Source organism: Hibiscus syriacus, unplaced genomic scaffold (genome assembly GCF_006381635.1).
Source record: "Hibiscus syriacus cultivar Baekdansim isolate YM2019G1 unplaced genomic scaffold, ASM638163v2 tig00111069_pilon, whole genome shotgun sequence".
NCBI lineage: Eukaryota > Viridiplantae > Streptophyta > Magnoliopsida > Malvales > Malvaceae > Hibiscus > Hibiscus syriacus.
In genome coordinates this window covers 495108-516616 of record NW_024062970.1, presented here as the reverse complement: position 1 = coordinate 516616, position 21509 = coordinate 495108, and the positions used below count along the sequence as shown (strand labels likewise).

General features: G+C 31.4%; 2 protein-coding genes across 3 annotated transcripts; both read left to right on the top strand.

Annotated features, from left to right (window-relative positions):
• Positions 1–1508: 1508 nt before the first annotated feature.
• LOC120151793 (probable methyltransferase PMT23) lies at positions 1509–20879 on the top strand. Its single transcript, XM_039164148.1, has 10 exons — positions 1509–1513; positions 8769–8778; positions 17228–17749; positions 18318–18467; positions 18655–18925; positions 19062–19172; positions 19313–19484; positions 19661–19915; positions 20040–20234; positions 20340–20879. Exons 3-10 carry the CDS (start codon positions 17255–17257, stop codon positions 20527–20529), a joined length of 1839 nt encoding a protein of 612 aa, XP_039020079.1. The 5' UTR covers positions 1509–1513; positions 8769–8778; positions 17228–17254; the 3' UTR covers positions 20530–20879.
• On the top strand, positions 10316–14260 carry LOC120151795 (multiple inositol polyphosphate phosphatase 1-like). Of its 2 annotated transcripts, XM_039164149.1 has the most exons (11): positions 10316–10476; positions 10558–10645; positions 11119–11412; positions 11651–11809; positions 12109–12249; positions 12359–12415; positions 12919–13057; positions 13479–13583; positions 13688–13878; positions 13960–14001; positions 14080–14260. In XM_039164149.1, the coding sequence occupies exons 1-11, from the start codon at positions 10373–10375 to the stop codon at positions 14242–14244; spliced, it is 1485 nt and encodes a 494-aa protein (XP_039020080.1). In that variant the 5' UTR covers positions 10316–10372; the 3' UTR covers positions 14245–14260. The 2 variants fall into 2 exon arrangements, with proteins under 2 accessions (XP_039020080.1, XP_039020081.1); XM_039164150.1 differs by lacking the exon at positions 12359–12415.
• Positions 20880–21509: the final 630 nt, after the last annotated feature.

The following is a 21509-nucleotide window of genomic DNA, read 5'->3' as shown; positions in this document are numbered from 1 at the left end:
CATCACCATGCAAGTTGCACAAAAAAATAGAAAAAATAGAAACCCTAAAAGCGCCATGGCTGACCTTTGAGAGTGGTGAGGCGAGTTTCTACGTGAATGTCTGTTAGTCACACAAATATTCACGTGAACACAGGCCCCAACAACAAGGCTCCCCTCTATACCTCCATGTATAAATACTTTATGTTATACATAGTTTTGACCCAAATCTTTATCAACCAACAGTCAATAACAAAACAAGTGTGTGTATAATATATTTGGATATAAGAAAATTAGGATTCTAATAGAGACTTCTTCTACTCCTTCATACAAGTAAGACATATGCATACTTTTTTCCATTAAAAAGTTCATAACTTTTGTATATATATGACTAAACACTTTCCTTCAATCAGTTTTTATATTAAAACCTCAAGTAGGGTTTAGAACAAATATATATATATATATATATATATATATCATTTATATAATGTAATTTTTTTAAAATTTGTATATTTTTAGATTGTTGTATTAATTGAATTAAATAATTAAGATTAATGTTTTTAAATTTGAGGTTAATATTTTTTTATAAATATCTATTTATTTTTTACTATCAATCTAAATTATTCATTTTCACTCATCCAACTATTCAAAAAAACAAATGAAAATTAAAAGTTTTCATCGTGTCAACGAATCATACCTCTCGATTCTATGTATATATGTTGTACATCCTCATTGTTGGTCCTCCACCTTTTGAGATCTTTAAAGTCAAATATCTTCTAGACGACTACAATCCCTTGATGTAGTTACTGGACAACCCACGTGATATATCGTGGTCAAATCTGATATCTGACAGTCATATTCTTTAGTTATATTAACTTACGAATAATCACCATCCACCTAAATTTAACATCAACGCTAAAAATCAGTGTATACATCAATATATATAATTGGAGAAAGAATTTTTTTTTATTAATAATTTGAGTTTACAAAATTTTCAGCAGCGCAACATTGATATCGATATATATATATATATATATTAACAATGATTTTCTTTTAACATTTTTATTCATAGTTATTTATCCAATTTATTTATTTTAATATTATTTAAGGATATATATTAGGGGATTGAGGTGACTTGAAGAGTTAAAAAATCCAATATTAATGTATTAAATAATAATATTTAACATCAAAAAAGATTTTGGCCAATTGGTCTCTGGTTGATAGTAGGTGGATTTGGGATCGTATTAGAGAAAGGAAATCTGAGGTGAGTTGATATAAAATTGTTTGGTTTCGAGGTTACATTCCTAAGTATGTGATCATCGCTTGGATGGTGATTTTGGAAACGCGACCGATACTGCGATTTGAAACCCTGAAATGCATTAAGGATACGATAACAGTCAAATTGTATAGTTTAAATATAGATAGGGGTGATAATATTAACAGAAGGTTGTGCATGAACTGGGGATTTTCTAGTTCCCTGGTTGTGGTTTCATTGGTGTGGGTTGATTTGTAGTCGCAGTTGTCACACTCTTTTCCTGTGATAAATGAAGCAATTGATTTATCCAAAAAATAATATTTAACAATTAAATATAAAGTTAAATTGTGGATTGAGTCCTAATTCAATTGGTACTTTACAACCATAAATAGTTATATTTTTTTGACACTGGAATTTTTAAAATTAATTTTTATATTTTTATTTAAATATTTAAAAAATCAAAGCGTTGAAGATATCTTATTTAATTTGGATCACGATTTTATTTTTCAATAAATGATCTCTAAAATCTCGTGAGCTTAGTCATACCTCAATCGTTATCAATGAATCGGCCACTTGATTTTTGTTGCTAAACGCATTGATCCCAATAGGTCATTGGACTGGTGGGGGTGGGGTGACCAAGTCATTGAGCCTGTGACACTTAAATTTACCATTCTTACAAATCATTAATCAATCATTATAAGGTCATTATCCCCTAAAAATACCACAAAATGATGATTACCGCCCATTGTTTTCTCTATTTGAAAAAGAAAAGAAGAAAGAAAACCATGGGAGACAGTGAACACTATAGGGTCTGATTGTTTCCCGTAATTGGAATTACGGAATTGGTTTTCCCTGAATTTTCGTGTTTGTTTCACGTAATTTGTTATCCGGAAAATATTTTCTCGTATTTGTTTCACGTAATTCATTTTCCGGAAAATGTTTTCCTGTGTTGTTTCACGTAATTCTTTTTCCGGAACGTAATTCATTTTCCTAGTAACAGAATTTCCTTTGTGTTTTCTGAAAAATGACTTACGTATTCATTTTCCGTAAGTTATTTTCTAAAATTTTCACTTCAAAGAATAAATACTCAAAATAATTTTATTTTATGAATTTAATATTAAATAAAATATTTTAATATCATTTTCATCAAAACATTATTTATTAATTTATTAATATTTATAATAATATAATATTATATTTTTAATATTATATAAAATAATAAATTATATTATAATAATATAAGATATGATATTTTTATTTTAATAATATATAATAAAAAAATTATATATTTAATAATGAATAATATTATTTATATATTTAAATAATATTTTAATAAAGATATTTAAAATATACTAATTAATATTTTTAAAATATAATATAACACTATTACTTTAATAAATAATTTATAATATTTTTATTTCACTAAAATATACAAAAATTAATATTTTTGTTAATAAAATTATAAAAATACTATTTAATAATAAATAAATTATTTTTAATAATAAAAAAGTTTTATGATAAATAATATTATTTATTGTATTTAATATTTGCAATAAATAATTTTTAAAAAACTCTTCAACTAGTGGAAAAAAAGGTTTAAATAACATCTTTCAAACATCATAAAATGTTTTCCAGATGTTTTTCAGAAAAATGTAATTCATTTTACGGAAAACATTTTCCGGAAAACGTTTTCCAGAAATGTAATTCATTTTCCAGAATTCAAATTCCAGCAATTCAAATTCCAGTAATTTATTTTCCGGAAAACCAATTACAGCCAAACAAACAGACCCTAAGTTGTATCCACTCCCAGTAAGCTAATTTAGCAAGTATAAATAGGGATGGGCATTGGTCGGGTTGGGTCGGGTTTTTGGTCCACCCGACCCTACCCGAGAACAAGAGAGCCTCCACCCGACCTGAATATATGACATAGAAACCCGACCCGACCCGACCCAAATATATGACATAGAAACCCGATCCGAAATAATAAAAAATTATTTTTATTCAATAAAAATAGTGACTTAATTGAAAAAAATTATATATAGATGGGTATTATTGTAATTATCCTTAAATATATAGGGTAAAATTATATTTTTTTTGGGGTTGGGTCGGGTTGGATTTTTTTTACCCTAAACCCGACCCGATATAATCATCCCTAAGTATTCAAATTTAATATCAAATTTAATTGCCCATCCCTAAGTATAAATTTAATTCAAACTATCATATTCAAAACTTTAGTTTAATTAAAAATTAATATCAAATTTCTTCGAAAAAGCTCAATAGTGATCCCATATAATCATAGTTTCTTTTATTGAAATCGGGACGATGATCGTTGGTCTTTAAAATTTTTAAATTGTACATCTTTTAATTTTTTAATAATACAAGTTTAATGATCGTTTCACCGAAAATATCTCGAATTTTACAAATCTAACGTAGAACTCTTTGATTCCCTCGTTCTAACTTCCCCTAAATGTTCATCGAATCATGTTGGCTTCAAACTAAATAACTTCAAATGTTGAATGAAGTGGAAATAATTATTACAGCAATATGAAGGAGATAGATGAAAAGTAACAGCAGTTAATGACTAAATAACTAAATTATAATAAATTGATGATATGAGTGAGTGAAATATAAAATTTAAAATGTTAATAGTAAAAACTGAATAACATCCAAATCAAAGTGACCAATATGTCAATTTACCATAAAAAATATAAAGTTTCAGAAGGTGCACTTGAATCACTAGGTTCCTCACTAGTCCCGTATCAATGAACAGAACAGAGAATAATAAGAAACTGACACTATTTTACGGTCTTAATATACAGTTAAAAAATTATTATCGATTTTATTATTATTTAAATAATAAAATTGGTAAAAATTACTGGAAATATTATTATTTCTATCGGTTTTGTTATTTTTTTCTATCGGTTTTATTATTATTGGATACTTTACCAGAAATATTAAAAAACATTGATATTTTAGGTAGAAATAATAATGTTTTAGCTAATTTTTTACTGATTTTGTTATTTAAATAATAACAAAACCAGTAACGATTTTTTAATTATATATTAAGGGTATCGCACTGTAAAACTTCTCTGATTTTTCTAATAAAACAATAATATAATCAGATTGAAAATTAGAAAATTTTAATTAACTACAAATAACGAAGATGCTCGAACACAACTTCCCACAAGGAAATTAATGAGACCCTGACATTAAAATTTTAGGATATTTTTTAAACCTAATGTGAGAGATTAATAGATATGGTATGAATCGAACAACTTCAATGGTAAAAGAATTATTGTTATTTTTTGAGATATCGATATCAACATCAGAAATATCAAGAGTGTAAATATTTAATATCAAGAGTGTAAATATTTAAAATCAAATGATTCAGAGTTATCTTTAAATAAATATTATTTTATATTTACTTCAAATTAATAAAAATAATAATATTGAAATATGTAGCTTCGAAGAAACCCGAAACCTTATCAGTATTCTAAAATATTCGTCACTCTTGCATTAAATGACCCATCACATGATTCCAAACTTCTTTTCACGTCTTTGAGAATAAAATAAATTAATTCAAATTCTTGTTTTTGTTTTTGTTTAAATAATTATTTAAAAGAATAAACTTTATCTTATAGCATGTAATAGAAGAGATAATGAAATTTAAGGAAGAATTTGAATTAGAATATTATTATTCGTAAAAAAATATATTACTTTTGTTTTGCTTAAAAACATTATAAATATTACCATAAGATTGCATTAAAATGCTTAAATATATTTTTGAACTTCCCCACTTTTATCCGATCTTACCATGCAAAATGATAAACGTTTATTCATTTATACCAAAAACCCTAGAGCTCTAGAGTCTAGAGAAGAGAGGCAGAGAAAAAGAAGCCCTTATTGCTGTTTGGATACTGTGAAAAATATTTAAAAACATGAGAAGATTTAAAGAGAAAATTAAGTTACTCAGGGAAGCAAAAAGAAACAGACATCTTCGGCATCTAAGATAGAGTAATTACCGATGCATGTGTGAATTAAATGAGCTTCGTAAACAATGAATTTTGGTTCATTTTTCCAGAATCTGTGATGATTCGGTCGTAATTAAAGTTTATTGTCTTTTATCATCGGTAATCTCACTGTTGGGGTTGGTGTTTTGTGCATTGTTCATCTCTGCGCACCCCCACTCATTTTAAATTAGTATTTGAACTTTTGAGGTCCTGTGAATACACATGAATACTAAAAGCTACAATATAATACTTTGGAATGGATCATGGAAGTCCTGGTATAATAGTGCTCCTAGAACGGCTCAAGCTACTAACCTACGAACGAAAATATTCGAATATTGAGCTTACAAAGTTCAATAGTATAATCATTAATTTAAAGTAACATTATGAGTTTCATAAATATAAGCATGTTAGCATATATGGTAACAAGCAATAGGTGTATGCACGATCATAATCAAGTGCTACCTACTTAAGGTTCAACTGTTTTATCACTATAGTAAGAGTCTCGTGCTTTCCTTAGTCCTCTGCTAAGGGTCTCGCCATGAGTATACTTATATTTGGGTCTCTAACAATAATATTATACAACTATACACTCTCGAATGCAACACACAACATAACATTAGTACCCGGTCTTACACAACCATCAAATACTAATCTTAAACGAGGGAACTCAATATCATATAAGCCTCGGTAAAATTCCTACTAAACTACTAAATGATCTCCTGATCCTCATAAAGTCCTTAAGCATTAAGGATATCCACAATACAATACTAATGAAATCGTACATGCATATCTGGGTGCCTGAAGGCCACACACAACAATCAATGTCACACCAGGGCAACTAAGGTAGCTTAATTACTCACTAGCATAGGTCAATCACACTCAAGTGAAGTCATCCCCTCACTTAATACTATCTCACTCGTTCTCTCACCTAAAACGTCCCACAAGAGTTTATTGATCTTTTACATCTATTAGCTCATTAAAACACTATATTATAGTCATTTAACACTTAAGGGTGTTTTAGTCATTTTGTCTCTAAGGAGCTCTCTCAGTGATATATGATTTTAAGAAAATTAATGTTTCCGCTACTTAGTTGGTGTATTATTTGCTAGCCTAACATTCAACTTAAGTTCATTACTTGGTAGTAACACTCTAGTCGTTCTCACCACACTTCCTCTTAATTTATCCTTTAATTGGAAGAATGATTTGCACGTACTCAGTTTATCGGCGTTCACGTAGTACACGATTTCTCTATTACGCTATTCACATGGTTCTTCATCCCTCTCAGCACATCCTTCATAATGATTAATCGTCCGCGATTACTTGATACATTTTCAATCTAGGGGTACATAGGAGTATTCTACTCACTAAGATTATTTTAGTCATTATTCACTTCTAAGAGTGCTTTTAAGCCACTTTTAACCCTTTAAGCCTCTCTCAGATTAAATTCCCCCATTACGTGCCATCTCTCGTTCTTACGGGCCTTAACGAAATCGAATTTAACCATCCAAAATATATAGTATCAATACCCTATATATAGTATCGATACTCCATGGTCAAGTATTGATACTCCCTTGAGTATCAATACCAAAAATAACTTCGAAGCACCACAAATTACCCTAGTATCGATACTGGCACCCTCAGTATAGATACCAGAAGAGTAATATCAATACTCCCCTTTTAAAATGTCTATAAATCATCTTAATTCATTTAGTATCGATATTTTTCATCCAATATCGATGCTTAAACCAAAAATGTCTTATTTAAGCTCGAGAAACACTCAAGAATCCTCTCAAACACTCTAGTTTGGTCCCAAATAAACTTTTAAAGCTTAAGGAAGTTATTTAGAGTTAGTTAGCACCATAAAAACACTAGATATTTAAAATTAGATTTATAGACTATAAATGAAATTAAATATTAAAAAAATTAAGAATTAATTTGCAATTAACTCTAAAGAAGGTTGACAATCTTTGTGCTAAACATATGGTATGTAGTTTTTTCTATAACATTTTTTTAACAATCTTTATACTCTGATCCTATCCCACTTCCTACAAACATCGATGCTCAAATTCGAGACGTAAAAAAAAGGATTATCCTAAATTAATGAGAATATTCAATAAATTATTCTTATAGCATTCTCAAAGGTAGTGGTAATGTAGTATGTTTTTTTTCGGTTTCAAACCCATTTTCCCACCCTAAAAATAGCCTAATCCTATGCAAAACTTGGACTTCTCAAAACTTTAATATCAATCTAATGGGCCAAAATGAATCATTCTTCTAAAGGACCAAATCTAACAAACCCACATTCTCATTCATCATAGATTTAATTTTAAAATATTTTTTTTGATAGAAAGCAATTTTAAAATATTTTTAATAAATAAATGAGATATATGATATTTTATTATATCTCAGTTATGAAATTTTAAAAATATAATGTTAATAGTTAATCCATCAAAAGAAAAGAAAAATATTATTTTTGAGAAATACAATAAAAAAAAGATAGAAATAGTGCTTTTGAAAAAGTTTGATTTGATATTTAACAGTTTAATATTTCTATTAAAATATAATTTTGAGAAGACAAATGATCATTTAAACACATTATTATAGATTAAATAATATAAATTCAAATGATAGAATAGTATTTTAATATTGTAATATATATATACTAAAAATAAATTTATAATGATGATATGTGTTCCATAAATATATATAAAATTAAAACATTTATCCAATTAAAAAATTAATTCAATGAGATATAAAATTTTTAAATCTACAAATAATTTATTAATTGTATAATTGCTCTAATTATAATATTAAATTTTAATTTTAACTTCAATCATGACGAGGATAAATAATTTTTTCATTGTGATGATTGGGCAAAAAAAATCATTTTGAATGAGTTTCGTGAAAAATCAATTATAAGAGAAGAACAAGGAATAATATGTGAACATTTTGATATTAATCTTATTACAAAATAATTATCGGCGATTGATGGAATTTCATTGCCTACGACTATAAAAAATACAATGCTTAAAATAAAATTGTTTAAAAATTAAGTGACAAAATTAATAGACCGTTGGAATTCAATGTCTAAAATGATGTTGTTTTAAGTATAAAAAATCACAAAAAAAATAATAATATTTTGTCCATGTTATCACGTCATTTGGATTTTAATGATGTAATGATATGATTGAAGCTAAAATTACAATTTAGTGTTATTATTGGAACAATTAAAAGTTTAATGATATAAATAATACATCTACTAAAATTCAGTGATCTATTGTGTAACTTACCTTATAAAAACATATAAAATTTTAGGATAAATTACACACTTACTCATTGAACTTTACTCTTTCTCCTATTTTACTTACCATATTTTATTTTTTTCAATTTACTCATTAAATTTTAGACGAATTTTTTTTGTAACTCCAACTTTACTCAAATAACAGCTGGATGAAGTGAAATTATTTAATATTAAAAAGGTCATATCATATATGCCACATCAGATTCTTAATAAATAATAAAGTTAGCCTCCATTTTTTTCACTCCTCTCTACAAGAATTCAACCTTTCTTTTCCTCTAACAATGCTCTCTTCAACCTCATTCAAATCTATCGTCAATGCCAAAACTTTCTTCTTCTTCTTTCATTTTAATCTAAACTCCATCTGTTTTATCCTCTCATCTCCCTTTCTCATCTTCAAAAAACCTCTCCTAAAACCCATCTCAACCGCACTTATCCCTCACTTTCCAACCTCAACAAATCAATCGGCGTAAATTAAAGATGGGATTAAAGTTGTGGTTAGATTCATTAATAAGGTAAAATTAGTGTTTTATTAGATGTTGATAGAACGATGGGAGTAAAATTGGGGTGAAGAGGTATAACGACGATAGTCGAAGGGTAACCGGAAAGGAAATGATGTGTTAGAAAGATTGATGGAATCGGTCCGAGTTACCCACGACGGCTGTAATAGTATTCACGACGGCCGTAATAGTACCTTCGATGACCGCAATCATGGTAAAATCAAAATAACCGAAAATACGACCGCGATTTGAAACTTTAATCCATAATAAACCAAAAATTTAGATAATTGATAACAAATTCACAGAATCTCTAGCAAACAAAATGAAAGTCCAAAAATCAAAAAAATAGGCACCACAAAATCAATATCAAAAGAAAACAAAAACTTAAATTTCATTGAAGCTTCTTGCCTTCTTCATCTACAGATCCGTGAACCTTACCCATGGTGAATAATTGCCAAAATACTTCTCTTTGGTTGCTTGTAAATAAGGACACAAGTACCTAAGGCGTGAACCACCTCGGCAACAACAAAAAGGTTGTTGTGATCTTCTTCAACCATTCTCAAGAACAAGATAGTCACCATGCCTGACAGAAGGGCCAAAAATACCTTCATCTTCGATGACTGTCATCGGACCCAGAAAGTGGCCAAGAAGATCGAACTCTTGGTCTTCATTTTTGAGGTAGGAAGAGAGTAGATCACAGGAATAGAAAAGTGACTAAGAGAAGAAATGAGTTTAGAGGAAGAAAGAAAAGGGGAATGAAAAAAAACTTAAAAAATAATTTAATTTAATTGCTTTTTTGATATGAAATTTAATGGTTAAAATAATTTAATTTATCCACGTTATACTATTACACTTTTAATGGCTGTCTGATAAAAAAAAGTTTAATGTCTAAAATTTAGTGAGTAAATTAAAAAAATTAAAAATATATCGAATAAAATAAGAGATAAAGTAAAATTTAGTAAGTAAACGTATAATTTACTCAAAATTTTAAAACACGTGGCGCCTTAAAGCTTTATACAGAAAAAGGTAAGTTTTCCACGTGTAAACTGTAAAATTTGCTGTAAAATGACAAGTAAAGGAACGCATATGTGCCAGTTTAGATAGAGATCTTAATCAACACCGTCGAAAATATGGAACTAATTTTTAATCCAAATGTACTCTAGATCAACGTGTAGAAACAACTCATACCACGTAACTACAGTACACGATCCGCATGGAATTATAAGTGTCGGTTCGAAGTTCGAACCCATAGCTTTCCTTTTCAGTTAAGTTTAAACCCCTCTAGTTCTCTCCAGATAATTTTTCAAACAAAGGTCGCTGAATAAAATTAGCCATGGCAGACTTGGCAGTTGTTTTGTTGCTGTTTTTAAGGTTATTTTCAAATTCAAAAGCTGATGGAGATTTCGATGTTCGTCGACATCTCTCTACTGTAACCAGGTCTCTCTCCTTGAGTCGTAATTTCATGATCTTTATTATTATTTTGAGTATTTCTTTTGTAATTGTTTTTTTTGGGAGCAGATATGGTGCCGTGAAAGATATTGTTGACGATTTGTTTATACCGTCTGACATCCCTAATGGATGTACTCCTATACACTTAAATCTCGTGGTAATTTTTTCTGTTTTCTTGAAATTTGAATTTCTAATTCTTCGTGATAGCTAGAATTGATGTTGATATGGAGTTCTTATAAAGTAGATGTAGATTCGGTATTTGGATTTTATAGTTGGATAAAGTTTGTCAAGATTGCGACTGTCTTTTTATAAAATTTAGAATAATTATTCTTTAATAATATGCCCTCATTGAACCGATACGCGAAATTTTGGATAAGTGTTGTGCAATGTTGAGAATTCTAGCTTTATTGGCCATCTTTAAGCTTTTCTGTTGAATTGACTGATGTTATATTGTGCAAAACATAGTAGCAACTGTTTGAGATTGCTTGTTATTCATTGGACTGCCTTTTGAGACTCACCGTTTTCTTGAGATTTCTAACATGGTTGTTTGTTACTTGTCGAATGCTTAAACTCTGCTATCATGGGATTAGGAGCAAAAAGTAAAATTAATCGAGATTTAAATTTTTTTAGGCAAGGCATGGAACACGTTCTCCTACTAAGAAGCGGATGAGAGAGTTGGAAAATTTGGCTTCTCATATAAAGGAAATTATAAAAAATGCCAAAGAGAGGAATTTGTCCTTACAAAAGGTCCCTGCATGGTTTCATAAATGGGAGTCTCCTTGGAAAGGAAAACTGAAAGGTGGAGAGTTGGATATCAAAGGAGAAGAGGAAATGTATCAGCTTGGCATCAGTGTTAGGGAAAGATTTCCTGATTTATTTAATGAGGAGTACCAACCTGATGTGTATCCCATTAAGACTACTCAAGTGAGTTCTTTGTTTGAAATTTTATGTACCTTTATACAAATGCTTTTTTAATAATTTTTTCATCTTGATTCCATCCAATTTTTTTTTCTGATTTGGAATTCTGGTGTAACATTTGGATGTTACTCCACGCCTACTTTTTTCCCCATCTCTGAAGATGGCCTTAATCTTTATTTTTTTTATTCTTTATTTTTTTTGTTTATATATTTAATTAGAATTTCCTTCTTAATTTGTGGGAAAGGTTCCTCGGGCTTCTGCAAGTGCAGTCGCATTTGGCATGGGGTTATTTAGTGGCAAAGGAAGTCTAGGTCCAGGTCGTCAACGAGCTTTTGCTGTTACAAGTGAAAGTCGAGCAAGTGACACAGTCCTAAGGTTTTTTGATTGTTGTCAAACCTACAAGGTATGGAGGATGTCTCACCCTTATTATTTAAGCACCGAGACAATCATAGTTTCTACATTTATGTATTTCTATTTTTTTTTTCCATATTGCTATAATGTAAGAAAATTATCTGAGACTTTAAGTTGGTTAAGCAGTCATTTTGTTGTTCCTAATCGTTTTTTACATTTTACACATAATCAACTGCTCTATCTTTCAGTCTTATATAACCATCAACTTTTGAATGATGATTCATTTTTTTTTCTGTAATTTAATTGATTTCCATTTTTATTTGCTTATTTAAACTGAATATACGGGTGCAGAATGTTAGGAAAAAACAAGAGCCTGCTTTTGATAAGCTGAAAGAACCTATCCTTACTGAGATTACCTCTTCACTACTCAAGCGGTATGAGTTCAATTTTACAAGACAAGATATATCCTCTCTCTGGTTTCTGTGTAAACAGGTACTCATTTTCTTTTCATTTAAATTTGTAGTTCATGCCCTGTTAGACATCAGGAAGCTCGAATATTTGATCATTTCAATTTTTTGGTCTTTGATTTTCAATGTGGTAGGAAGCATCCTTGTTGGATATGACCGATCAAGCTTGCAGTCTTTTCAGTCCCGCTGAGGTATTTCATTCTCCATTATGCTTTTTGAAAATAAACAGCTTTGTTGGAGTAGGATCTGTTCATTTAAAAGGTTGGGGATAGTTTGTTTGCATACCTCTTCACTTTTCAGATTCAAAATACCCTTATATGAAGGGCCATAACCATTTCTCCAGAATATAGGCATTCTGTCAAAAATAATGATGCTGTTATTGTATGCTAGACGCATACACCATCTCTAAATGTAGTCAATATAAGTTGCAGCCTAAACTTAAATATCCATTTGCTGATCTCCACATCCATGAATACATTGAGATTATGACTTCATTAAGATAGGCATCATGTTTGTTTAGATAACTGTATTTGTTGCCTAAGTAAATATTCAGGAAAGCTGAAACAAGATCCTTAGTCTGATGGAAGTCTATCATTTATCCTTATATTTGTCATGCTAATTCAGAAATACGTTTGGTTAATCTTGTTCTCTCCCATGTGGGGATTTTACCTTCAAAAGCTGTCTAAATGTTTAGGTTGCTTTGCTGGAGTGGATGGATGATTTACAAATGTTCATAGTTAAGGGTTACGGTAAATCATTAAATTATAGAATGGGAGTGCCCTTGCTTAAGGATGTTGTGCAATCCATGGACGAAGCTATCAACGCTAAAGAAGGTAATTTTGGTATTAACTTGTGATTGTACAGTCTTTATATGTCAAGAAGTAAGCAATGTATGACCATTCTTTAATTGGCTATGAATTTCTCTCACTTTGTCTTACTGTGATGCTGTTCTCTCTTGTTATTGCAAAGGCTGAAAATTCACATTTTCAACTATTATGTTATACCATGTGAGCATATGTATTGCATAATTAATTGACCTCTTCTATCTCTAACTTTTCCTTTCTAATTTTTATTCTATAATCTAGAAAATAAAATAGGGGGAAATCACGAGCATTAGGATCGTTCCTTGAGAAATTGCTGAACTAAAGTAGATTAGACATTTTCTCGTGATTATTTCTTACTAATATACAAGACAAAAGGCTGCTTTATTGGCTCGTTTTCAATCTCGACTTCCAATATTTTCCTCATGTGCAGGTAACCAAGTACCTGGCAGTTATGAGAAGGCAAGACTTCGTTTTGCACACGCAGAAACTGTGGTTCCTTTTACATGCTTGCTCGGGCTTTTCCTCGAAGGATCTGGTCTGTGTTCTCATCCTTACATTGTTGCATCAAGCGAGAGTATGTGCATCTGTGTAAAGGTTTTTACTATATTCTGATAGTTTGGCCTTATCTGGAAATTGCAGATTTCGAAAGGATACAAAAGGAGGAACCTTTGGATTTCCCTCTTAAGCCTCCCCAAAAGAGAAAGTGGAGAGGCAGCACTGTGGCACCTTTCGCTGGGAACAATATGCTGGTCTTATATAACTGTCCGGCTAATTCTTCAAGCAAATACTTTGTGCATGTTCTACACAACGAGCATCCCATCCCGATGCCCGTAAGCAAAAGGCGATTTTATTTCCGTCTCTTACCTACTTTCGCATTTCTTGTCACTGATTCTTCTTTATCTCATCAATAGGGTTGTGGCGGCACCGACTTCTGTCCATTTCAAGTTTTCAAGGTACCATAACCATACATCCATCTTCTACAATTATAAACAAAACTACTTTCTCCTAACAGGTGTGAGTTTCGTTTCCAGGATAAAATTGTCCAACCCCATTTAAAGCACGACTACGATACCCTTTGCAATGCCAATCTCGACCAGCCTCAGCCAAAGCCTGAAACCGGTAAGTTATCGCAACTGTTCCGTTGGCTATTCGGGTGGGGAAACGATGATACATCGTGCCACAGAGTCGAACTGTAGACTTGCTTCTCATGAATAAATATATTTGATAGTATATAAATATGTTAAGATTTATATTAATTCACTTTATTTATGGAGTTTCAATAATAATATTTTAGTTCATTAAATTCGAGTTTTTATTTATACTTTTGTATTATAAATATTAAAATTTCAATAAATGATTATAAGATTAATATTTATTAACTCAAGTGTAACTAAGGGGCTGTTTGTTTACTGCTAAATGGAATCGTTCAGCGTTAAATGTTGAACTGTTTAGCATTCAGCGTGTTTGATTCTCATCTCTGAATGAAGATTATGCTGAATGGAATAGCAAAACACTGCTGAATGATTCAGCATTAAAGTACATTCTGAATCATTAAGCATCCAGTATTTTACCATAATACATATTTTTCACATGTTGTCTTATTAACAATCATATCTTATAATATAATAAATCATTATAAAGGTAAAAATGAAAATATTCATAATTTAGATTGTATATTCAGAATCATGATTAAACAATATGTCATTTTCAGAGTCAATTTACACAGAGCCTTTGAATCATTCAGGTTATTGAATCATTCAGCGGTTAATCATTTTATTTTATCAAACAGTCCCTAAATGTCACATAAATGATAAATGGTTTGTTCATTGAGAGATAAAAATGCATGTACACTCGCACGAATTGACTTACTTTAGTAGAATCGTTGTTTTTAAATGTTACGGGTTCGAGCACTAACGATTGCAGTAGGGTGATTGAACGTTTATTGTTAAATGATTAGAGTATTTAGAATATATATTACTTTGTAATTACCTTAACTTAATTAAAAGAAATTGTACATATACCGAAATAAATGTGAGTTGATAGGCTTGGTCGAACTAAAATAATTTGAAAATTTTGATCATAATAATATGTAATTATCAAATGTTATTTTAATATTCTTCAGTAGAACTTTTTAAAAGTAGGTTTGCTTGGATCCGATCAAGCTTAGAGCGACTGTCTCACACTTAACAGTTTTGGCCAAATTATGTTTTTAATCATTGTATCATGTTTATATTGAGGATCTAGTCCCTTTATCCCATTTTGGCCTTTATATTTTTCAAATCATTAAATTTTAAATTTTATTCTGAATGCATAAAAAATAGTGCAATTGAATTATAAAGATTAAAATATTAGGTTAGATAATGATTTTATAACTAATTTATCTTAAAAAGTTTTTTAATTTACATTTTTTTCCAAACACCTTATTGCCTTCACTATATTTGAATCACGCTCCTCACACAACGAAAAACACACTTAAACAATTAGGAACACTTCTCTTACTATTTGTTACAACCATACTTAAAAAAAATCTAAAAGTCTAAAACTATCTTTAGCTGTAATACCAATCTTCGGAACTCAGTGTTTTTGTTCCTATCTTGCAGTGTTGCATTGGAATAGAGTGCTTATTGGTGTACTCTATTCTCTCTTTAGCATTTGATTTTTGGTTCATGAATTACTAGTTATCTAAAATATATAATAAAATAAAAAAAATAACGGAATGATTCACTCTTTTTTTGCAACAAAAAAGAAGGCAATTTATTGTCTAAATATAGATGTTTTGTTTAAGTTTGGTCGAAAAAAATACCAAGGAAACTACTCTTAATTGTTTAAGTGTGTTTTTCATTTCGTAAGGAATGTGGTTCAAATATAATGGAGGTGGTGGGATGTTTGAAAAAAAATGAAAATTAGAAAGCTTTTAGGGTAAATTAGATATAAAGTCACTTTTCAAGAACCTATTTGATGTTTTAGCAGTAGTTTAGGGGTAAAATGAAATTGTTGAACCATGCTTTGTATTTTGATATACCAAAAATGTATATTTTTAAAGAAATTTTAAGATTATTTTTGAATTGATTTTCAAGCTTATATTCGATTAAATCGTTCTAATATTGAAATTCTTTTCAAGGTCAAAAACTCAATTTTTACTCCTTACTCTTTTGAAAAATTAAAGTCATATACTGTAAATAATTTTCAAACACAATTTTACAAAGAGTTTCGAACTTTAATCGAGTCAAAATTTGATTTTAAACCCTACAGTACTGATATTGCAAGAACAGTATCGATACTGCTCATTTAGTACCGATACTCTGGATGAAAGTACTGATACTCCCTTTGTGGTTTTGAAAAAAAATAGGTTTTTTTGCTAGAATTGAATGAGATGATATAAAAACAAGATTTCAAGTCATATGTGAAGAGAAGAAATAAAAAAAGAAAGCCAAAGCAATCACATTGAGCCAAAATCAAGTCAACATTTTTCAATATTCTTTTCGCTTTCAAAGAATACCACCGTACTCATTTGTTCTGAAATTGTGCAAAAAATTTTCTTGTGAGGTTTTTCAAAGTTTGAAAATTTGTAGTTTTCTCTTTGAGAGAGTGTTCTCAAGAATTTGGGGTATAATTCTTGAGAGAGTTGTAAGGTTACACCTTGTCCTCAAAGGTTAATACAAATTAGTGAATTTTTGAAAACCCTTAGTGTGGATAGATAAGGTAGTGGATGTATACTTTGATTTAGAAAGTCGAATCACTTTGAAATTTTTGTGTTCAATTTCCTATTTTTCTTTCAAGCTTCCACCAAAAATTTTAATTATCAATTCAACCCCTCTTGGTTATTTCATCCTCTTGATTGACTCAATAGAAATATTAACATTTTTTTTTAACATTATCACGTTATCAATTTAATGGATACGACGGTAGAGTGATCATTTTGTTACAAATCGATAACGTTAGTGATCATTCTGTTACAAATAGATAAAATTAACGATCGATTTGTTACTTTTAAAATTTATTGGAAAAAAACGAAAACTTACTCAAGTGTTAGTGACCAATTTGTAGTTTACCCTAAAAATCTTAGCTAAAAGTTTTCACGTTTTCTTTTCCATTCATTCCGATGATAACGTTTCTAATTCCTTGATGAACTTCAACTCCCGCAGCTGATTTTACTCTTTTTTAACTCTCTGCTGTTGCCCTCCGATCCAAGAAGAGAACGCTAACATGGCGATCTCCGTTCAAAACATCGTCAAAGAACGAAAATTTCCTTTCATTTTCGCTTTTACCTTTCTCCTCATTTCCTTCGCAGTCCTCCTCTTATCCAACTCCTCCTCTTTCTCTTCCCCTCTCACTTCACTCCTCGTCTCCACCGACTTCCACGTCACCACTTCTCAACCTCCGCCGCCGCGATCCCCCAACGTCGCAGCCTCGGTCTCATCGCAGACGGACGATGCCGCTTTTTCGAAAACGACTGCCATGGCAGCTGGCGACGTGGACTTGAATGTGAGTTTGGATATAAAATGGGAGAACTGTAAATTAGGTGCGCTGGCGGTGGATTATATACCGTGTTTGGATAATTGGCAAGCGATCAAGGAATTGCGATCGAGGCGGAGGATGGAGCATAGGGAGAGGCATTGTCCGGATCCGAGTCCGAGATGCTTGGTGCCTTTGCCGATTGGTTATAAGGTCCCGGTTCATTGGCCCAAAAGTAGGGAAATGGTGAGCTTCAGCTTTTATATTTTTTGGTAAGATATTTGTTTTTTTTGTTCGTGTTGTTATTTAGATTGTAGTCCCGTAATTTTAGTGCCAAAAGTGATCTATAAAACTGAAAATTTTAATGATACAATTCTTAAACTTTAGTGAACTTCTTTCTAGAAAATATTATTATAGTTTTTGGTGATGGTGATTTTGAACATTTTGTTTCTTTAATATTAAGTATGCCGAATTTCTACTATTTCTATATTATTCCCAAGTTCAATTTTTTCTTGAAGTATCAATGTCCGACACACACACACACACACACACATATATATATACTTGGAAGAAAATGAACCTTTTCATTTAGGGCGCATACACATATTCAACAGTCACAATCAAGTTCGACTAACATAGCCTATTATGTGTGTGGAGTCAAATACAAAGAATTGAAGTCCGATATTCATCTGGGATGGGAGAAGCTAGGTGCTAAAAGTTGTTGTACGAAAGAAGTTCCTCATGCCTAAACATTTCTAATGCTGTTTTACTTGCTGAATATGTGGCTTATATAACATATTCGTGCTCTTTGTAGATTTGGTATAGTAATGTTCCTCATCCTAAGCTTGTAGAATACAAGAAGGAACAGAACTGGGTGCGTAAATCTGGTCATTATTTTGTTTTCCCTGGCGGTGGTACTCAATTTAAGAATGGTGTTCATAGCTATATCGATTTCATACATAAGGTATGTACTGGATTTTTCCAATCCTTTTACAAGTTAACATTTGATTGCTGATTTGTTCTCTGCTCTTGGCTGAACAGTATACCCGAACACTTTTATTCAGTTCCTTTTGAGCCTTCTTCTCTCTCTCTCTCTCTCTCTCTCTCTCTCTCTCTCTCTTCTCTCTCTAATGGTTTGTTTTTCCTTCCAGACTTTCCCAGCTATTAAATGGGGGAAGAATATTAGGGTTATTTTAGATGTTGGCTGTGGTGTTGCTAGCTTTGGTGGTTATTTGCTCGACAAAGATGTAATCACCATGTCATTTGCCCCTAAGGATGAACACGAAGCTCAGATACAGTTTGCTCTAGAGAGGGGAATTCCTGCTATACTCTCTGTCATCGGTACACAAAAGCTGACATTCCCGGACAATACATATGATTTAATACATTGTGCCCGCTGCAGAGTTCACTGGGATGGGGATGGTATGATCTCTTTTATCAATTCCTATCAGCATATGTTTGACCATATTGTTATATTTATTTTCCTTGTTCCAGCTTTCCTTTCTTCGCATGTCATAGAATTATTGACACTTTTCCTGTTTTGGAATGCAAAATTCAGGTGGGAAACCATTATTGGAGCTGAACAGGATTCTCAAGCCAGGAGGATATTTTATATGGTCTGCCACACCAGTATATCGAGATGATGAGAGAGATCGTAAAGTTTGGAACTGTGAGATTACCACTCTTACTTTCATGGGGAGATACAAAATTGTTCTCCCTTCAGATTTTCCTTGTTCGTCATTTATTTTTGTTTGCCCATTTTTAGAATCTACATGTGCTAAGCTGTTCAATATTCTGTATTTATTTCAGCAATGGTGGCTTTGACAACAGCCATATGCTGGAAGATTGTGGCTAAAACTGTTGATTCAACTGGAGTTGGGCTCGTAATATATCAAAAGCCTTCCTCGTATTCTTGTTACAAACAGCGCAAAGAAAAACTTCCAACCTTGTGTGAACAGAAAACCAAACATAATGTGTCCTGGTAAGCTTTCGATAGTATTATCCATATATGCACAGGTTTAATATTTTATCTTCCACTTCCTATGTTTAGACTGAAGCAATTTATACTGGAGAGTTGTCTTAAAATAATATCCACATATATTGTTTTAGCTTCTTTCCGTTGAAATTAATTCTAATTTTGTCTATTGATTGTGACAGGTATGAGCCTCTCAGTCATTGTATTTCGCATCTTCCAGTCAACAGCGTGGGTAATTTGCTCAGATGGTCCACACCATGGCCCCAGAGGCTTAGCAGTAAGCCTCCAAGCCTTCCATCTGAACCTGATGCTGAAGATATATTCAACGAGGACACCAAACATTGGGCGGCACTTGTATCGGATGTGTATCTTGATGGACTGGCTATAAACCTGGCACGGATAAGAAATGTGATGGATATGAATGCTGGTTATGGAGGGTAACAAATTTAACAACTTTTTAATTCTTTTTTATGTGAAAGGAAAACATTGAACAGATGTATCAAGTTGAATTTACTCTTGTAAGAGTTCTCACAACACTCATGTTGAAATTCTTGTTTGCAGATTTGCAGCGGCGCTTAATGAGCAACCTCTCTGGGTGATGAATGTTGTACCAATTCATGCACAAGATACCTTGTCCATTATTTTCGAAAGGGGGTTGATCGGAGTCTATCACGACTGGTGTGAGTCTTTCAATACTTACCCTCGAACATACGATCTACTGCATTCAAGCTTTCTCTTCAAAAACCTAAAAGATAGGTACGCTGTTGAAATAAACACTTGAGCACAACTGATCTAAATTTTACATATAATTTTGAAGTTATTCGATTTATGGCTGAATGGTTGTTGGACATTTTGCCTCAGATGTGACATAATCGATGTAGCTGTGGAAATTGATCGTATAGTGAGACCCGGTGGATATCTTTTGGTCCAAGACACCATGGAAACGATTAAGCAGCTCAATCCGATACTCCGATCACTTCACTGGTCGACAACTCTTTACCAAGGCCAATTTCTTGTGTGCAAGAAGGGCTTTTGGCGTCCAAGTGAATGATGACATTCTTCTTCCACTCCCGATTTGTTGTCGATCGTGATTTGCCTTTTAAACCATCGATTATATAGCTTCTGCATCGAAATCCGAAGTTGCAACATTCAAATTTACCTTAAATTCAAGTATCTGAGTATGCTTGGCCATCCAAAAACAACAGGTTCAGGAGATGTTTCGGACAACTACGATACACGGATGCGAAGTGAGCGTTTTATTCGAAACGGGTATAAATTTCTATATATTCAGAGGATTATAATCCTGTATTTATGTCCAAATATGTATCGGATATTTTTTTTTTCTTAACAAAATGAGAAGCGAAAATAATGTAAGATGAATAGGCTGTTGAGCTTGAAAAGAGAAAATTATGGCAAATGGTTAAGTATGTATTCTTCAGGTTTTAGTTAAAAAATTGATAAAGGTTCACTTTAGAAGCTTCAAAAGCTTGTAGTCGTGGGATCGAGTCTCACGGTGGACAATTCATAATTCTGACTGTCGGAGGTCTTTTACGGAAGCTGCTCGCAACCTGACGTTGGGGCAGCCTATTACCCTACCTTCCTCTTATCCCATTACATATGAGAATAGGATCAGCTAATTTTAGAAGCTTCAAAGTAGTAAAGTAATTTAGAAGCTCAAATGGTAGACTACATATCATGAATGATAATATTTTCTTATTTTTTTTCAATTGGATTTTTATTTTATCTAATAAAAATAAATTATATATATAATGTAAATTTTGACTTTTAAAATCAAATTAAATTTCAAGTCAGATGAGATTTTTTTTTTAAATCAAAACTAAATTGAATACGGGTGTAATAATCTAATTATTGAATCGGATTTGAATGACTCATAATTCAACCTAACCCATATCCAATTATCCATCCTTTTCTTTGTCCTAGGCTCAGCTCAACCGAATATGTAATTCTTGACTTGGTAGCACCAAACTCTAAAATTATCTCGGGTAAACAGTGTATTTAGTATCTAAATTA